The following is a 19,948-nucleotide window of genomic DNA, read 5'->3' as shown; positions in this document are numbered from 1 at the left end:
TGCAGGCGATTTGATCGTCGGCTTTGGATTTGATGTCTTTTTTAGACGATCCGAGGTCTTAATCTTTGATTTGGCTTTGCCGCCTTTTGGAAGGATTTGGTCTCCCTGTTGGCGATTTGATCATCGTCTTTGGATTTGTTGTCTTCTTTGGACGATCCGCGACTTTGACATTTGTTTTGGTTTTGCCGCTTTTGGAGGACTTTGGTCTCCGTATTGGCTATTTGATCATCGTCTTTGGATTTGTTGTCTTCTTTAGACGATCCGCGACTTTGACATTTGTTTTGGCTTTGCCGCTTTTGGAAGACATTGGTCTCCGTATTGGCGATTTGATCATCGTCTTTGGATTTGTTGTCTTCTTTAGACGATCCGGACTTTGATTTTTGAGAAGGTAGATTTGGTGCTCCATAACGCTTTTGGTGACATGTCCCTTTGACTTTTGGATCGAAGAGGGCAGAATTTGCGTTTTTATGAAGAACGCGATGAACATCTCGAAGTTTTGAGAGAAACTTTGAAGACCTTCCCTTGGCTTTGACGAATTCCTCGACGGCTTTGAGAGCTTTGATCCTTCCTCCGGCTTGGACATACGACGAAGAACGTTAACTTCATCGATTCGTCAATCAATATTTGATCATTTGTCCAAATTAGTGACTTTCGACGAAGAACGCTTCGAAGAACAATAGAAAGAGTTTAGAGACTTACCCCTTTGCTTAAATCCTTGATGCAACTTCGGTGTCTCAAATGAATTGGCCATGGCTCCTATTTATAGGGGATGTGTGGCCTTGGCTTCCTTTTCGGATGGTGCCACGTGGATGGAGATTATATAATCTTTCATTTTCCATCAAATGTTGTTTTCCATTCTTGACGGATTTGATTGTGCACATTCCTTTCTCGCCAAGATCTTTATATCATTGTTCTTTTTCGGAAGATATTAATTTATATACTTCCTTTATTGACAAGATTAATTTATTTTGCTGCCAAATTTATTATGGTTCTATTTATGCACGTAATATTTGTACGATATCTTCCATTTTAAGCAAATTTTTGCATTAATGATTGATATTTATTGTACAAAAATTAACATGTGTGCATAATTAAATACCATGTATTTATTTTATTAGAATTTTATTTTATTCCAAAATACGTGATATTTAATTGATTTTAGACATATGTTTTTTTAGTGTCTACAATATATATTTATTAAAAATTGTATAAAATAAATAATATAAATTTTAGTTAAAAATAGTAAACAAAGCCCAATAAATCTTTTATTGTGCTATGAAAAGCAAACCCACTAGATAGAAAGGTGCACAAGTTGTTTTTTATTTATTATTATTATTTTTTAAAAAGAAAACATGAAAATGATATTGATGTTATCAAATGTAGTACTATTATAAATAGGACTATGTTTCAATAATGAATTTTATATATATTGCTGACAGCAGCACATTGTGTCTATATTGACAAAATAACACATAATATTACTATGGATAATATATAATTGTGTTAATTTACACTCTTAAATTAGATAATAATTGTACTTCTATTTTACATTTAAATTTTAAACACATACTATTGGGCTTTAATAAGAACCCAAAAATTAGGAAAAAAAATCGGAATGATGAGATAGAAGACTATAAAAGAATATGATTTTGGGCTTAGTTATTTAGATTGTTGGGCCTTAACTAAAAATAACGAATTATAATGATACGGTGAACATGTGTACTTGAGTATTCATATGTATATATATTTCTTTCTTTTTTTTTTAAAAAAAAAAAAATTATTTTATTATTCGTAATGAAATAATTATTTAAAATATATTTAATAATAAAAATTACAAATAACTACAATAACTATAAGTGGTTTTTTAAATAAAATAATTATTGTATGTGATATTTTATATAAATTTATTATATTTTTATAAATAGTTGAGATTGCATATTATTATTTTTTTAAAAAAAAAAGAAATTTATAGTGTTGTTCATTTTAAATTATTATTATTTTTTTATAATATATGTCACGATTAGTTAAAAAAATACTTTTTTTTTTTTACATATAAAAGTACATTTGTATTTTTTAATATATATTTTAATATGAATAAATAATAATTCACGTTATTTGTTTTTTATAGTAAAAAATAAAACAATAAAAAATATGTAAAAGCTTTTTACTTAAAACAATAAGAACATTTATTAATTTGAAATTTGAAACTCAAACACATAACAAATCAAGAAATATATGCAATTGTATTCAAACTAAGGCTCCAAAACTTTTAATTGTACTCAAACAATAAATTTAAATCTTGTATTATAAAATATAAAATTAAATATTAATCTTTTATATATATTTAACCAAGTAGTATTTCATTATAGGAATTAGATTTTTTTTTTTTTTTTTTTTTTCTATCTTATTTTTGTTATAAAAAAAAAAAGAGGGGGTGGGGTGATTTTTTTCCCCATAGGCAGTTGCACTTGGCACATGCGCTCTCACCCACTCCCCTTCAAATTATTCAACTCTAGACTCCTCAGAGGCCATAGCTGTTAGCTAAGGCCATTCCACCCACACCAGTTTCTTCATCCTCACTAACAATGGCTGCTGCTCTTTTCTTCTCTTAACTTCGTCCTCAAGCTCAACCATTTCTTGGTAAGTAGCTGCTGTTTTTTGACTTCTCTTATTTGTCTTCTAGAAAGTATCAAACCATCTCATTTAAACCCACACTCTTGGGCTTTGCATCTTCAATTTGAGTTGAAGAAGCTGCCGTTAGGGGAGATAGCAAATCTACTTACCTGCATTTTCACTTTTGTTTTTACTTCACTGTTTGGGAAGCTTTCTAAGCTTTTTTTTTCCCCTCTTTTTTTTTTTTTTTTGGCTCAAAGAAAAGGGCTTTTTACTCGCATCTTCTTCTTTGTTCAGATTTGTTGGTTTTACTTCGCTTTGTGTGTGTGTGTGTTTGTTGTTCTTCCAAGATTCAGTTTATTAGTACGAAGAAGTTCGAAAGTATACTTGTCTGTTGGACATGTGAGAGTGTGCATTGCTAGCTGGGCTTATCCCATCGTGTTTGGTTTCAATTTCCTCTAACTGAACTTTCCTTTCTCTCTCTCTCTCTCTCTCTCTCTTCTTTCTTCTTTAATGCCACCAACTGCACCTATTTTTTTCTAATTTTTTTTTTTTTTTTCAACCCCAGTTTTATTTCTTTTTCTTTTTTAAAAAACAAAATTGTCCGCCATTAATCTCGGCTAGAATGGAGGGGTTTCTCAGGCTGTCAAAATAGGGCCTTGATGACAGGCAGTTTTCCATGTCCCCACAGATGTCCCCCTGGACAAAAATCATATATATATATATATATATATGTATAATGCCCTTCCTTGAGGGGGTGCTTGCTGCCATACCCCAAATGGTCCTCCATTTATAGCTGGGGCTTAATTGATTGCCCGTGACTGCATTTATGCAGTTGGATAACCAGCACGCCTCTAATTGAATTCTTGATTGATAATTGACTGCAAAAAGGGTGAGAGGCAAAAAGGAAAGATGCATTCTTTTCAACCCCTTTTGAATATACACGAATGTGGCATTGTCTCTTTTGCATAAGACGTAAATGGCGAAGGAGGATATTTAAGCCTTTAACTTCTTCATATGGACTCTATGACTGCTTGCTGTCTTGAGTGGTTGTTCTTCATTGTTGCCATTTAATTCCATTTTTCACCTCATCTCTTCCACTCTCCCTTTTTTGCTTGTGATGGTGTTTTGATGTATTTATGCACCAGTTGGTGGCAGGGCAGCATTTAAGGTTGCTGCTGCTGTTCTCTGAGCATTCACGACCTTAATTTACTCGCTGGGCAGCCACACACGATTCAAGAGATGCAGACTCCTAAAGCTAGGTAATGTGGTTGTTTCTTGCTTTCAGTTCCAGCACAGTTAGTGTTGGAGATTTCAGGTTTAAGGCAAGTCTCTTTGCCTGATTCGAATGAATCTCTTTGTCGGGACAGGACTGTATACACTGCCTTAACATGTTTTATCAATCAACACTTTCGAATGTGTTTTAGTTTAATTTGTTCGATTGCAGAAGCAGTTCCTGGGGCGTGCCGTCCAAGAGCTCTCCACAATCGATTGTCTCCGAGGCGTCGCCGAAGAACTCTCCTCAAGCTGCATCATCCGAAACATCCCAAAAGGCTTCCCCTCGGGTCGCACGTCAGCTCAAGACAGGGCCACGGTACTCGGAGCATACTGCATCATCATCCAATTTGGCGAGCCGACCCCCGAAAGAGAGAAGTCCTAAAGTAGCTGATAATCGGTCTCCCGGAGGTTCTGCCTCATCTGAGGTATTTTATGTCTCTGAGTAGGTTCATGTGATCAAGTAGAATTATAAACAATGGAGAATTTGAGATTTCTTGTACTAATGTTCTACTGTGGAATTTCATCATCATATTGTTGTAGTAAAGCTTTGTTTTTTTTTACCTTGGTAGAGGAAGCATCCGAGCAAAGTTGCAGAGCTCAAGTCTCAGATTTCACAGCTGGAAAATGATCTGAAAACCGTGAAGGATCAGTTATGCTCGACTGAATCGGCAAAGAAGCAAGTGCAGAAAGACGCCGAGGAATCCAACAAACAGCTTGCAGCCCTTTCTCTGAAGCTCGAAGAGTTCAATAAGCAGGAGGTTGTGCAATCCGAGCGTGTCCAAAAGGTTGAGCAGTCTGATGATTCGACTGCATTGGCCGCTGCCCTGGATGAGATCGAGCAACTCAAAGGCCAGCTGCGATCGGTAGCCAAATCTGAAGCTGCCAATTCCGAGCATACAGAGATCTGTAAGCTGAAAGAGAGTCTGTCGGAAGCTCATCTGCTCATGGAAGACATGAAAAACCAGTTGAAGGAATCGAAGGAGTCTGAATCACAGGCGCAGGCGCTGGTAGACGAAACTCTGATGCAGCTGGACTCGGCGAAGAAGATGGTGGAGGTGCTCAAGACGGATGGAATAAAAGCGACAGAGACATATAAAGCAGTAGCTGCTGAGCTAGAGGAGTCGAGAGCCCGTGTTAAATATCTCGAGGAACTCGCAAGCAAGCACACTGCTGGCACCGATTCTGTAAGTGAAGTTGAGGAATTGAAATCGGCTCTAGAGGCTGCGGAGATAAGTTGCAAAGAAGAACGAGAGCAGAGCGCGGCTAAGGTGAGGGATGTGCTCGAACTGGTCGAAAAAATGAAATCAGAGACGAGCCAGAGGGAGGATGAGTTGGCTGCAGAGATACAGAGATCTAAATACGAGATCGAGGAGCTGAAGGGGAACCTCATGGATAAGGAGACCGAGCTGCAAGGCATCTGCGAGGAGAACGAGGGGCTGGCGATGAAGCTCGAGAGCACTCTTTCCGGCCAAAGGGAGAGCGCCATGGAACGGGAGGTTCAAAATCTGAGGGCCGAGATCGAAAGCATGAGGTCGAGCTTGTCGGAGAAGGAGAAAATGTGGCGGAATGTAATGGACGAGAACGAGAAGCTGAAACTGGAGAAGAAAGAAATCGAGGTCGTGTCTGAAATCGAGGCTGCGACGGCTGTGGAGAAAGAGGCGGTTATGAAGGTTGGGTACATGGCGGAGGAGCTCGACAAGAGCAACCGTAAAGCAGCTAGGGCTGCCGAGCAGTTGGAGGCGGCGCAGGCGGCGAACACGGCGATGGAAGCGGAGCTGAGGAAGGTGAAGGTGCAGTCTGACCAGTGGAGGAAGGCGGCTGAGGCGGCGGCGGCAATGCTCAACAACGGGCAGCTGATGGAGCGGACGGGATCTATGGACAGCCACTACAGCCCACAGAGCGGGAAGATCGGGGGGCTGCCGTATGGTGACGAGATGGAGGATGATTTGTTGAAGAAGAAGAACGCCAACATGCTGAGAAGGATTGGGATCTTGTGGAAGAAGCAGCAGAAATAGTTAAGTGTAGCGTGTAATGTTCCTGCAATTTCTGGCAAAAACCTCATAGATATTTAGTTTGTGCTAAGTAAGTAAATTCCCCGAACATGGTTCGACATTTTCGTCTTCCTCACCTGTTTCTCTTACGACTTTGTTATTACAAATATGAACAATGAATTAGCTGAAAAGAATGGATTATGGATAGATTACAGCACCGGGTCAGCATTCGGCTTAGGCCTGCCCGGGTCGTCCCTGTCCGGACGACGACGACAACATAGCTTTTTTATCAGTGCCAACAAAATTCCGATTCCGAATCCCCCACCAAATAGAGAACACAGTATGTTGACAAGCTTCTTTCTCATCTTTTTCAGCCTACTTCCCACGGAATTGGGGTTCGCTGAGCTAGCACCACTTCCACCGCCGGAAGAAGGCGGAGGCCGGCGAGGGGGGGATATAGCCGAGGGATCGGAGGTAGAGGCACGTTGGAATCTTTGGAGGGCGTGGTGGTTCGAGGGATCGGAGGTAGCGGCACGTTGGATTCTTTTGAGGGTGTGGTGGATTGAGGAATGGACTGAGGTTGGGTCGTCGGAGGAGTGGTGGTGGAGGGTAGAGGAGGAGTATGAGATGGGCCTGTTGGGATCGGAGATTCTCCTCCGGTGGAAGATTCTCCGATCGACGGTGTTGGGGATGAAGGGGGAGTGCATAAACCCAGTGTGCATGTTCCCGTCGGATTGCTGCTTGATAATCTGTAAATATCATTAATATCGTTTTCATGTTAAATTTATATAAATATATATACGCTCTAAAAATCTACATAGTTCTGTAAAAAGCTATCTTCAAGCATGACGATCAAGGATAAAAGATCCGATGACAGATAGATATATAAAGATTTAAGAAAATAATAATAATAACCACGCCAAGATGGAGGAGGACAGGTGTGTATTTGGTAAGAGTCGAAAAGTGGCATGAAAATACAGACATGATAATAATCAATAATAATAATAATGGTAATATTACTAATGATGCAATGTAAATAAATGATTAGTGGCGTGGCTGGTTAATTACTTACTTCAACTTCAATTTTTTGTTGTTGGATAGTGAATCTGGTACAGGTCCTGTGAATCCGCTGTCTGCCAAATCCCTTTTTCATTTGGATAAAACATACCACAACTCAAACACCAATAATCATATACTACAATATAATATATAATTTGGACGACTTACAAATAAGTTAGCTTTGGAAAGGTACCTAGGAATTCTGGGATAGGTCCGGACAAGAAGTTACCATGTAAGTCTCTACAAATAGTTGAAAGCTCAAACTTATTTTAATTAAAAAAAAAAAAAAAATTGGTATACTAATTATTGAAGTGTAGAAATATTGAGAGGAATAAAAACTGGTGAAGAATTAATTAATGTGCATGTTAGTTAGTAGTATCACTTACATGGTCTGAAGGGCATCCATGGAACTGAAATCAGGAAGCGATGGTCGTCCTCTGTACAGCTGCATGTCTCCAAGATTCCTGCCAAACAAAACTCTATGCAAATTAATAATTAAAATGAGGGTTAGAAATAGATATATAGCAAACAATTCTTGGGGTGGTTTTGAGGGCACAAATTAAATAAAAATGAAGTTAAAAAGTTTCAACAATTTCATTGAAAATCAGGCTAACATATATATATATATATGTCAAAGCACTTGTTATCATTTTTTCTTTTTCATAATATAAGAATTAGCAGGTAAATCTCCGGTCGAATCTAATATTCGATAAACTAGAGAGTAGAGAGAGAGAGAGGCTTACAAGGCAATGACACGGGGGACAGGATCGGCGCTGCATTGGATCCAGGCCAATTCGCCGGGATAGCAGGGGTCGCCGTCGAGCATTGGGAAATTCACTCCAAATAACTTTGGGAAGTCAATGGTGAGGGCCTTCAATCCCATCACTGCATTGATTAATTCATTGTGCCACATATACATGATGATCAAACGAACTAATTAATTTGATTATATCTCTTTCATTACACCATAGGTATATATAGTGTAGTGTAATCCGATCCAATCCACATACAAATATATATATATATATATGTATATAATGCCATCGAGAATTAAATGTCATGTAACGATCAATATCTATAAACTTAGTTACCATCATTGGGATCAGTTGGGGCAGAAGAAGCAAGTAGGTGGCGATGATGAGCTGCAACAATCTTATCATCAGAATTCACTTGCATCGTCAACCTTCCTAGATTTGTTACAAAGAAATTACAAATATATGTGATATGATGCTAACAAACATACCAGGAAAATGCCAAAGAGCCAACACCACAATAATATATATATTCATGCTCATCCAACTTCGATGAATTGCCTCCATAGGTTCTTCAATTCTCTCTCTCTCTCTCTCTCTCTCTCTCTCTCTCTCTCTATATATATATATATATATATACACGAAATTTTATGGAGACAATGATCACTTCCCTTTATATAACTCTTTTCCTTTCCTTATTGCATATTTTCTTAAGATTTAAGAATTTTATATCTAGATACTAAAACATGCCCATTCGGATATCAATATTTAATTTTTATATATATATATGCTAGGGTAACTTTGCAACAACAGATAAACAAATTAAGCTTAACAAACTCAGACAAACTTGTAATTGTAATTATAGATAAAGTACGTAGAAAAGAGATTCTTTTAAAATAATTTTGTTATCATGGGGGACAACAAAAGGTTACAAGATTATTTATGAGAAAAAGGGTTGGGTGTTTAATTTGGATCAAAGGTTAGTTCAACATACTTTTTTAAAATAGAAAAAACGAAGACCAGATCAAAAGTCAACTAACATGAAACGGTTGACTTATCATATAAGAAAGTCAACTATCTATAAATATACTCAACTTGGCATATACAGATCGAAATTCGTCACATATTGCAGCTTGTTATAGATGCTCGAGGATGTGCTAAACATGTTAATCAATTAAAATTATTTTTGATAAATATATATATATATATATCATTATATATTAAAAATAATCTTAAATTTCCATCTGTTTATCTCAATACTATTACATTAATTTAAAATATAAGACCAAAAAAATAAAAAAAATAAAAAATTACACACCAAAAAGTCTCCACCCACAAAAAGTGTCTAATTATTCAACTTAAATAAAAACAGCTTGTTCAAAATAACTAAACTATTTCCACACAATGTAAAGTTTAAATTCTTGAAAAACGATTCAATTGTCCCATCGATTTTTAGGTAATGTTCTTTTGAAGTCCAATTTTAAATATAATCCAAAAAGTGCACAACAATTAATATCCAACAAACAAGTTCATTCCAATAAAAATTTACATAACATACATACGATGCTATTACAATCCACATCTTTTAAGACATACAAATAAATGTATATACACACACTTATCAATGGGATATTGCAACAAGAGATTGTGACTGCTTCTCATACTTAAATCCCAACCCTTTAGAATCATCAGCACTCCACACAAAGATCCCATGAAGATTCCCATCACTCTTCAGCTTACTACACGCCGTAAAGAATCCATTTTCCGGTCCTAATCCGCCGCTGCCGTCGCTTATAAAGCTCGGCAGAACCTTGCCGCCGGCATAGTTCGAGCTCTGTGTCGCAAAGTAGTCCAAAAACTCCGAAACACTCGTCCCCTTATCGTAAGCGTAGAATTGGAAGTTCACATAGTCGATGAGATGCCCGTAGCCTTTCCACAGAGCCATGTAATGGCTCTGAACTTGATCGTCATCGAACGGGGCGATGGATGCGAAAGAAATCACGCCGTTGTTCTTGAGGGTCGATATAAGCCTTCCTACGCACTCGGCGAAGGTTTTTGGATCGGCCTGGAAATGCTCGTAGTCAATGTCGATCCCATCGAGGTTGTATTCTTGGATTATGTTGGTTAGAGAAGAGACCGCGTTGGAGACCCATGAGTCGATTGAGGAGGGGTTGAAGTATGCGAAGCCGTCGCCGACGCTGTCGCCACCTAAGCTAAGCGCGACCTTAACGTTCGAGTGTTGTCTTTTTATGGCGGAGACGTCGTCGGGGGTGAGGTTGTCTGTGTCCCAAAAGATGTTGAACTTGCCGTTGGTCGGGGAGGCAGAGGAAGAAGAGGTGTAGTCGATGGCGAAGGAGAGGATGAAGTGGAACTCGACGTTTGAGTTTATGGGGACGTCGGAGAACTTGACGTTGTTGAATTCGGCGCCGATGTATTCGCGGAAGAGGTTCGAATTTCCGGCGGCGGCGCGGCCGAAAAAGATTGCGGCGTGGATGGAGATGAGAAAAGTAGTTAGGGAGAAAGTTGAGACAGCCATTGTTGTTTTGATTTGGAATATGATGTGGTAAAGTTTTTGTGTTGTATATATATACGTTAAGGAGTAGTGTGAAGCCATAATTGATGGCTTTGGCGTGGCGTTGGGACTGTGTGTTGGTTTGATTTGATTTTTTTTATATGTATGTATGTGTATATGGAAATGTAATTTGGCTGTAGGCATGATTTGGAGGTTGCGTTCAATTTCTAATTTATTACAATATTATTTTTTTTATTAGTTTGTATTAGTATATTGTATAATTGAATTTTTTGCTATCCGAAAATGCGCACTGGATAAGCCCAAACGAAAAAGTCATATAAGACGAACCATTTATGGCAGGTAACCTCAGCCTTCGGAAGTTTAAACCCATAACCTCACGATCACAAGTCCAATCCCTACACCACCACCAGACCATCTCTTACGAGATAACTTTTTAGTATTTTGAAGAGTGAATGTGTCGAGTTAGTTAGAAAACATATCTAAGTAGATTCTGGCGTTACCCATGGACAGACACATTTGAACTTTTATATATATATATGATTTAATTAGTTGTTAGTATTAATTAATTATTATAAAGGGTGGAATTCTCCGAGGGCACGTGCATGCACAAGATGGACAGATAGTCGTCAAAGAAGGATAATTTATTTGTCTGATTTATTTAATTATAATAATGTATGTTTTTATCAAGAGTAAGTTGTGGTCAGGCAGGCTGTGTTTTTCTTTTTCTTTTTTTATTTCCGGACCTAATAGTAGTAACATTAAACTCATAATCTCATAATCACATGTTTAACCCCATACTATCAGACCAACCCCATACTATCAGACCATCTCAGTCCGAACTAATTTACAGTTTACTTTTAACTAATAAAAGATTCTGCTATATATATATATATATATCTGCAGACTGCAGCAGTAGTAATAAAAAAGGAATAGGAAGAGTATATATATATATATATGTATGTGTGTGTCATGGCAATATCGAGTAGTGTGTAAGCAAGAGCTAGTAGGTGTCTACATGATTATCGGATCAGAGGAGAAACGACGTCGTATGGGCGTACCTGCTATTCTGTTAATATATCCTACATTAAAAAAAAAATGTAGGGATAGCGAGGACTAATTCATTTATCACCGATTAATTTTAAATTAAAAATTCGAATTTCTTTCACTTATTACTTACCGATTGATTTTAAATTAAAAATTCAAATATCTTCTTAATATGGTATCTTTATTCCTTAAAATGAAACTTACATGACTACCGAACACACTCCGCCCACGTGACTTGATCAGTCCAACCTTCAGCTTCACCCACTTTTCTTCTTTTCATCACATGGGATGGGAGGGGAGGGATAAGGAAAAGGAAAGGAAAACAGCTACTACACTAACACTAAACACATGTCATATGTATATATATATATATATATATGTTTATATCATATAGATTCTCCTTACATTAATTATATTATATATAATATGTTTAACAGATCTCTTAAAAAAAAAAAAAGAAAAAAAAAAAAGAAAGAAAGTTCTTCAAGAGTTCTCCCTATCTTCATTCATACTCTATTTTGTATCACATTTTTCTTCTTTCACCTCAATAAAAAAATATATCTTTTTATTAATATCAAATTTATAAAAATTATACAAAATATAGCTAAATAATAATTATAAAAAAAAATTAGAGTTGCTCCGAGATACCCAAAATTTAAAAATGATTGGGGGATTCGTAACAAAAACCCACATCACAACATCTTAAAATTAAAAATAATTTCAACTTCATTATACTAACCCACCCTCGTTTATTTATTTTGCATTATGGTTGTCATATAATTGCTCATTTTAAAACCACCCTTTTAGTGGAGCGTAGCTAATTTGTTGTCTTGTCTATAAATAATTAGTGGATTTGAAATTTGAAATATTTTTGATCCATCCATGAATTATTGAACATGCTTTTCTTTTCTTTTTTTTCGTAATTTAATTTATCATTTTTCTTAAAAAAAAATTTGAAATAAAAAGTAACACCTAATATCTATTTTTTTTGTTATATATATAAATACAAATAAATTCTTTATGTAATCGTAATATATATTAAATAAATGTATCATACACCCAATTTTTTAATCTAATTAAAATTATTTTAAATACCAAATTTGAAATTATTATAAAAAAAAATGAATAATTCAACTATCACTTTGTCTCCATTTTCTTGGAATTTCACGACTTTATTATATATAAACAAAACTTTAAAAATATTATGCCTTTACACCTAAGTGGATTTATTCTTCTCTTATAATTGTGTCTATTGTGTTTTGAAAATTTTGGACTTATTTATATAACTGCGTGATGTAGTGAAAACTTTAATAGTATAATGTTTTTAAAGGATAAATTATAAATTATACTAAAAATTAATTTTATATTCAGAACATCGCATCTATATCATATTATATAACTATTCAAATTTAAAATTTTTACTATTCAAAATTCCAACTCAAAACAAACAAACCCTATTTATCAAAACAAGACAAGATGAAACTTATTAAATTACTTCAATCCTATTAATGCTTTAGAAGATTTGAATATCCTAAAATTGTACCACTTAACTATATTAAATTGAAACTAACTAATTTACTGAGCTTTTTATATTTAATGTGTAGAGATTTATTACGAGATTGACCCCACACTATTCTATTATTTATTGTATTTATCTTTAATCTTATTATTGTATTATTAAAAAATTCTCTAAATATATAATTAAAAATATTTATTTATTTAAAGTCTTATAATTTAAAATTATTTTACTGTATTTAAATATCATTTAAGTATTCATTAAAATTATCAAAAAGAAAAAGTAATTATGTATATAAGTAGTGTGTATTTAAACATATAACAGTATAAAATTTTGTAGAGGTGTATTTATATTTTGATATTTACATTTTTACCCTAATATTTTGAATTATAATATAGGTAATAAATAAGCAACGGTCACAAAAAATAGATCTTAACTCCGTCATTCCTCTCTCTCCAAAAATTCAAACGCCATCCGTAACGGCCATATTTTTTTCGCTTGTTTTCTACCCTTACCTCCGGAGTGTGCTTTATATTATTTTAATGCTAAAATATCATCCATTACTTTCACTCACACACAATCTGTGGCCACTATACTATATTGTCTCTATACTATACCCCATTGGCCTTCCATTCTACGCCTGCGTCTCCACGCTGCCGGCCGGCCTGCGTCTGCACTGTAGGTATTGCTCCATTTGTATATTTTAGATTTGGAATTGAACGGTATGATTGCCGTCTTGATTTACCATGCGGAGGAACAGTGTCGGTAGCTGTCCGCTGCTTTTCGTTTTCAGCGATGGACTGGTTTGGAACTTGAAATTTGGATTTTAAGTTCCCTTGGCATTGTATGAGCGAGCATCGATCGGCTGTCTTTTTCGAGTTATCTTTGGATTCTTTCTTACTGATTTTATTTATTATTATTTTTATTAGTATTATTTTCGTTGGCATTGTGTGCACAGATTTGGATTATGAAGAGCGTGATTTCTGGTTTTATATGTTTCGATTTGGTGGAATGTGCTTGATTTGACTACTCGGTTGAATTGATGATCCGGTTTTGATTTGCAGCGCCGAAGGAGGAGAGATCGGTTTTAATTTGTTGAATTTGTTAGATTTGAGTTAGTGGAAGAGTGTTTTGAAAGGATGGAGGCTTCACAGAGAAGAGCAGGGGCAGGGGCTGGAGGAATGGTGCCAGTATCGCCATCTCAAACGCCTCGTTCGAGTGATAAGGTCGGGAGAGATATGCGATCGTTTGAGGGGAGTTTGAACGGAAAGCACGACAAGGATAAAGGAGTCAATGTACAGGTTATTGTGCGATGCAGGTAGGAAAAATATCGGACTTCGTTTTTCTTTTTCTCTCCACTAGCTGTTTTGGTTTGTTCGATCTAATTTAATGATACTTTATTACTCCGTTCGCCTTTTTTTTTTTTTTTTTTTTCTCAAAAAAATGTTTTCTTACCAATTTTAGGCCTTTGAGTGAGGATGAGGTGAGATTGCGTACGCCTGCAGTGGTCTCTTGCAATGAAAACAGAAGAGAAGTATGCGCAGTTCAGAATATTGCCAATAAGCAGATCGACAGGACTTTTGTCTTTGACAAGGTTTGCATAAATTGATGTATTTTGAGTAGCATGTTTGTTCAGGTAAATGTTGAAGAACTGGAAAATTTATAAACCAAAAAAAGAAAAGAAAAAATAAAAGAAAAAGGTGAAATATGATTCAGCTATTGAAATTCATAATGGGGTTGAATCCAATATCGTTCAGATGTGCTTATTTCTTTGAATTTTGTATATGGACTAAACAGATTATTATCTTTATCTCCATTCAATTCTGAGATTCTTTATTGTCACTAGATGTGCTATATTGAAAATTTATGTAATTTCACATATTTTCCATTTAGGTATTTGGTCCGTCATCCCAGCAAAAGGACTTGTATGATCAAGCAGTGTGTCCTATAGTATTTGAAGTTCTAGAGGGATATAATTGCACTATCTTTGCCTATGGCCAGACTGGAACTGGGAAGACCTATACAATGGAAGGTGGAGCTAGGAAAAAGGTCTGGTTGGTTCTTTACTACAAATCTTTGTTGCTTAGTGCTGTTTTCATGTATCGCTTTATTTTGGTGATATAATCTTTGTTCTTCCTGCTCAGAATGGCGATTTTCCAAGTGATGCTGGAGTTATTCCTCGAGCCGTCAAACAAATTTTTGATATATTAGAGGCTCAGAATGCTGAATATAGCATGAAGGTTACATTCTTAGAACTATACAATGAAGAAATATCAGATCTTTTGGCACCAGAAGAGTGTCCCAAGTTCAATGATGATAAGTCAAAGAAACCAATAGCGCTGATGGAGGATGGAAAAGGTGGAGTTTTTGTTCGTGGATTGGAAGAGGAGATAGTGACCACGGCAAATGAAATATATAAGATCTTAGAGAAAGGCTCTGCCAAAAGGAAAACAGCAGAGACGCTTCTCAACAAGCAGAGCAGCCGGTCTCATTCTATTTTCTCTATCACTATTCATATCAAGGAGTGTACTCCGGAAGGAGAAGAAATGATCAAATGTGGAAAGCTGAATCTGGTCGATCTTGCTGGCTCAGAGAACATTTCTCGTTCTGGGGCAAGAGAGGTGAGAAATTATTAAATCATTTCAGTTCTTTGTTGCGAACACTTTTCCCACTCGAACCCCAGCTGAGTATTAGGATAATATCCTCCTAAGGAAATTGTGACATTTGAGTTATATAACTTTTGCAGGGAAGGGCAAGGGAAGCGGGAGAGATTAACAAGAGCTTGCTGACGCTTGGCCGTGTCATAAATGCTTTGGTTGAACATTCGGGTCATGTGCCATATAGGTATGTATATGTCTTTTGCAGTCTGGCCAGCCATTATTCAGAGTGATTTTAACAGGCAATCCAACATCTCAGGGATAGCAAGCTAACAAGGCTACTTAGAGATTCTCTTGGAGGGAAAACCAAAACCTGTATAATTGCCACAATCTCTCCATCCATTCATTGTTTGGAAGAGACACTCAGCACATTAGACTATGCTCACCGTGCCAAAAACATAAAGAACAAACCAGAGGTCATGATCTTTTGAAAATTTCTGAATTCTTTATATCCATCCTATGGCAACTTTTACTCTCATATTTGATCGAGTTTATTAATTATTTGGATAATATGTTCACAGGTTAACCAGAAGATGATGAAATCCGAACTAATCAAGGATTTGTATTTTGAGATTGATCGACTAAAGCAAGGTTTCAAATTGTGCCTCCTTCTCTTTTAAGTGTGTGTGGAAATCAATTGTATAAGATGAAATCAATTTGATGTTTTCTTGCAAACAAACTATTTTTAGAGGTGTATGCTGCCAGAGAGAAGAATGGAATCTACATACCAAGGGATCGATATCTCCAGGATGAAGCTGAGAAAAAGGTGTGTTGCTCTTGAGTGTGTATATATGATGCAACTATTGAAGATGGAGGGTTGATATTATACTTATATTCTATGTTTTCATAATGTTCAGGCCATGTCAGAGAAAATAGAGCGTATGGAGCTTGATTTAGATTCCAGGGACAAGGTACATACATTTTGCAAAGTTGTTAGTGGATCTTGGTCATGCTGCATTAAAAAAATGTGAACTATCTTAAACTTGAGATTCCTTTGCAGCAATTAACGGAGATCCAAGATTTGTACACTTCTCAGCAACAGCTGACTGTTGAATTAAGTGATAAACTTGAAATGACTCAGGTAATATTCCAATGTCCTACCTCCTAAACGATAATGCCTTTGCTTCTTGAGGTGGGCTTTAATGAACTAACCAGGTATTGGTTGCAATAACCAGAAAAAACTCCTGGACACCGAGCATGCACTGCTTGATCTAGAAGAAAGGCATAGGCAAGCAAATGCAACAATAAAAGAAAAGGAATTCTTGATATCTAACCTACTCAAATCTGGTAAGTTACTATTTCAAATCCCCAATGTTATTTATCTATTGTCTTTTTATGCTTCCAGGATTAAATAATCACTTTTAGTTCAGAAGTTTTCTTATGCGAAGTAAGTTAGCAATTTTGGTAACTAACAATAACTATTGTACAACATGGATAATGTACATAAACACATTTGATTGCTACTCTTGTCATTTCCCTTATTGTAAGAATATTTTTATTTGTTTGCCTCTTATATTCAAAATTTCGTCCTGAACGCAAATGTTCACACCAAATGTGTAGCATATACTTTCTAGTCAAGATAAAATCTCTCTCTTATTTTGTGACATCCTTGTATTACTTCTTACAACCAGAAAAAGCCCTGGTTGAACGGGCACTCGAGCTTCGAGCAGAACTGGACAATGCTGCAACAGATGTCACCAATCTATTCTCGAAGATTGGTTTGTATTCTTCAAAAAAATTCCTGTTTCTTTCTCATACTGAAGTAAATTTTTCCTCCTAATCCAAACTCTCTCAATAATTTTCCAGAACGCAAGGACAAAATAGAAGATGATAACAAAATTCTTATTCGGAAGTTTCAATCCCAATTGACTCAGCAGCTTGAAATATTACATAATGCTGTGGCATCTTCAACTACACAACAAGAAAAGCAACTGAAAGACATGGAAGAAGACATGCACTCATTTGTATCCACAAAGACGGAGGTATGCCTAGTATCTCACTGATAAACAGAACCTGCAGTTGTTGTTAGCAGCCTTGTGAATAAACCTTGTCATGTATGTACACAGGCCACAGAAGAGCTTCGAGCTCAACTAGATAAACTGAAAACCATGTACGGTTCTGGGATCAAGGCATTGGATGAATTGGCTGGAGAACTTGATTCTAATACTCAGTCTACTTTTGGACGAATGAGCTCTGAAGTTTCTAAACATTCCTCGGCTTTGGAAGAGGTTTGTGTCTCCTTATATGATGGGGGGTTCAAGAATAATCTATATGAACTAACTTTTTTGTTAATTAAAATTGCAGCTGTTCAAAGGAATTACTTCAGAGGCTGATACTTTACTGAGTGATCTTCAAGATAGCCTGCACAGCCAGGAGAAAAAACTAACAGCCCATGCCCAAAGACAACGAGAGGTTGGTAGTTATTAATTCAAAAATACAGGATATTGTTTTGGCTTCCATATAACAGTGAGAGATGATAACTATTAACAGGCCCATAGCAGAGCCGTCGAATCCACACGGTCAATTTCAAAAATTACTGTGAACTTCTTCAACACTTTAGATGGACATGCTTCAAAGTTGGGCCAAATTGTTCATGAGGCACAAGCAATGAATGATCAGAAGTTGTCAGAACTTGAAAAGAAATTTGAGGTAAATGGAGACACAATTTTATATTATCATCAGATGCGTGCAAGATCTGTTTCTGATTGAGTTCTGTTTTCACTATAGGAGTGTGCTGCAGATGAAGAAAGACAACTACTTGCAAAAGTTGAAGAGCTACTTGCAAGTTCAAATGCTCGGAAGAAAAAACTGGTATGCACTTCTATTTTAGGCTGAATTCCGTTAAGTATTATCATAGAATATGTGATGCAGAGTCTTATTACACATGAATGTGCATTGATAGAATAACTGCTGCTGGCTATTCCACTGTCTCTAAGTTCGTATTGGAATTGTCTTTATCTTGCCAACTCTTTCTTTCAACTAGGTTAAATGTGCAATCGATGAACTTCGGGAGAGTGCAGCCACTAGAACCAACAAGTTACAGCAAGAGATGTCAACAATGCAAGAAACTACTTGTTCTATCAAAAGCGAATGGACAACTTACACCCGGAGTGCCGAGTCTCGTTATCTTGAGGACACAGATTCAGTCGACAGCGGGAAGCAAGACATGGAAAAAATACTCTCTAAATGGTTAGTAGCAACACCATTAATCACCACTTTCATCATCTTTTCTTTCATACACTAGATTATCCTAGTTCCTAATAATGTATTTCTCATATCCACAGTTTGGAACAAGCCAAATCAGGTTCCCAGCATTGGAAAAATGCCCAAGAGTCTTTGCTTCATCTAGAGAAGTGCAACGTTGAGTCTGTAGGCGAAATTGTCAGGTTCGGGATGAAGTATATATATAATCCAATCCTACTTTACCAAATATATTTGCTACGGCCTGTTAAGGGGGGTGGTGTGTGTATGTTATAGGGGAGGGATGGATACAATCGAAACCTTGCGCGGACGGTTCTCTTCTGCTGTGAATTCTGCCATGGTAGATGCAGATGCTTCCAGCAACACTCTCCTCTCGTCCATTGAGCGTAAGACCTCGTCGAAATAAATATATATACACACATACATTGTTCACATGTAAATAATAATACTACTAATAATAAATTTGCAGGCTCTTTGCAACTCGATCGCGATGCATGCAGTAACCTCGACTCCATGATTGTTCCTTGTTGTGGAGAGTTGCGGGAACTGAACAGTGGACACTACCACAAGATTGTGGAGATCAGAGAAAATGCAGGACAATGCCTACTGGAAGAGTATACGGTAATAATCATCGTTGCATTTAATTTTCATCCAAACTCACAATCAAGAAAACATCACATCATCGTGTTTGAAACCATATAGGTTGATCAACCATCATGCTCGACGCCAAAGAAAAGACCAATCAATCCCCCGAGCATTGCTTCGATTGAGGAACTGAGAACACCAGCCTTCGACGAGCTGCTAAAGTCATTTTGGGATGGGAAATCGTCGAAAGTGGCTAATGGAGATGTGAAGCAACAAAATGTTTTAGACAGCAGAGCTCCCCTCACCACCATTAATTAAAACAAACACCACATCGGTGAGTATACAAATATACAAAGATAGTATTAAGATTTAATTTGCAGTTTGTACAGAGGGGTTTGGTTTTGAATGCTAGCTACTCTTATTTCTTCTATTCTCAACCGTTTTTCAATTCATTTGTGGAGGATGGATGGATATGACATAAAAAAAAATATTGTACAAGGAAGCATGTTGAATTTCAGTTTCAAACAAGATTTGATTTTTATTTTCTTTTTTTAAAAAAAATGGATCATATCGTATTCAATATAAATGAAATGTTACTTCAATTTCCAAACCAACATAATGTCACTGATTTTTTAAATCGATTTTTTTTGTTCCGTAATTGCTACTTCTCCATAAAGCAAAAGTATTTGAATTTCTAACGTAGTGAAAATGGTGGGAAG

At 36.3% G+C, this 19,948-nt stretch overlaps 4 protein-coding genes across 8 annotated transcripts; 2 read left to right on the top strand and 2 right to left on the bottom strand.

Moving 5' to 3' along the window:
- Window positions 1-2,474: 2,474 nt before the first annotated feature.
- On the top strand, window positions 2,475-6,014 carry LOC127251863 (interactor of constitutive active ROPs 3-like). 2 transcript variants are annotated; one of them, XM_051275774.1, is made up of 4 exons: window positions 2,475-2,640; window positions 3,762-3,875; window positions 4,067-4,316; window positions 4,461-6,014. In XM_051275774.1, exons 2-4 carry the CDS (start codon window positions 3,856-3,858, stop codon window positions 5,904-5,906), a joined length of 1,716 nt encoding a protein of 571 aa, XP_051131731.1. In that variant the 5' UTR covers window positions 2,475-2,640; window positions 3,762-3,855; the 3' UTR covers window positions 5,907-6,014. The 2 variants fall into 2 exon arrangements, with proteins under 2 accessions (XP_051131731.1, XP_051131729.1); XM_051275772.1 differs by having other exon boundaries at window positions 2,476-2,640; window positions 4,061-4,316.
- Window positions 6,015-7,105: 1,091 nt separating this feature from the next.
- On the bottom strand, window positions 7,106-8,268 carry LOC127252193 (senescence-induced receptor-like serine/threonine-protein kinase). The gene is made up of 5 exons (XM_051276268.1): window positions 8,185-8,268; window positions 8,033-8,083; window positions 7,685-7,826; window positions 7,328-7,405; window positions 7,106-7,181 (listed from the first exon to the last, which is right to left on the bottom strand). The coding sequence occupies exons 1-5, from the start codon at window positions 8,258-8,260 to the stop codon at window positions 7,106-7,108; spliced, it is 423 nt and encodes a 140-aa protein (XP_051132225.1). The 5' UTR covers window positions 8,261-8,268.
- A 1,046-nt stretch (window positions 8,269-9,314) lies between these two features.
- On the bottom strand, window positions 9,315-10,229 carry LOC127251526 (chitinase 2-like). Its single transcript, XM_051275257.1, has one exon. The coding sequence runs from the start codon at window positions 10,227-10,229 to the stop codon at window positions 9,315-9,317; it is 915 nt and encodes a 304-aa protein (XP_051131214.1).
- A 3,113-nt stretch (window positions 10,230-13,342) lies between these two features.
- Window positions 13,343-19,757, top strand: LOC127251974 (kinesin-like protein KIN-5D). Of its 4 annotated transcripts, none has more exons than XM_051275953.1 (23): window positions 13,343-13,468; window positions 13,851-14,104; window positions 14,251-14,380; window positions 14,680-14,835; window positions 14,931-15,407; window positions 15,533-15,630; window positions 15,703-15,859; window positions 15,965-16,034; window positions 16,133-16,209; window positions 16,301-16,354; window positions 16,444-16,524; window positions 16,619-16,730; window positions 17,075-17,161; window positions 17,250-17,425; window positions 17,510-17,671; window positions 17,748-17,855; window positions 17,934-18,092; window positions 18,171-18,254; window positions 18,427-18,632; window positions 18,728-18,829; window positions 18,921-19,030; window positions 19,114-19,265; window positions 19,347-19,757. In XM_051275953.1, the coding sequence occupies exons 2-23, from the start codon at window positions 13,926-13,928 to the stop codon at window positions 19,545-19,547; spliced, it is 3,138 nt and encodes a 1,045-aa protein (XP_051131910.1). In that variant the 5' UTR covers window positions 13,343-13,468; window positions 13,851-13,925; the 3' UTR covers window positions 19,548-19,757. The 4 variants fall into 4 exon arrangements, with proteins under 4 accessions (XP_051131910.1, XP_051131912.1, XP_051131913.1 ...); XM_051275955.1 differs by having other exon boundaries at window positions 13,352-13,464; XM_051275956.1 differs by lacking the exon at window positions 13,343-13,468 and adding an exon at window positions 13,649-13,664.
- Window positions 19,758-19,948: the final 191 nt, after the last annotated feature.

The sequence above is a fragment of the Andrographis paniculata genome, unplaced genomic scaffold, assembly GCF_009805555.1.
Source record: "Andrographis paniculata isolate CXL003 unplaced genomic scaffold, ASM980555v1 Contig45END, whole genome shotgun sequence".
Classification (NCBI taxonomy): domain Eukaryota; kingdom Viridiplantae; phylum Streptophyta; class Magnoliopsida; order Lamiales; family Acanthaceae; genus Andrographis; species Andrographis paniculata.
The sequence above is the reverse complement of the archived record's forward strand: the minus strand, read 5'-3'. Positions and strand labels throughout refer to the sequence as shown.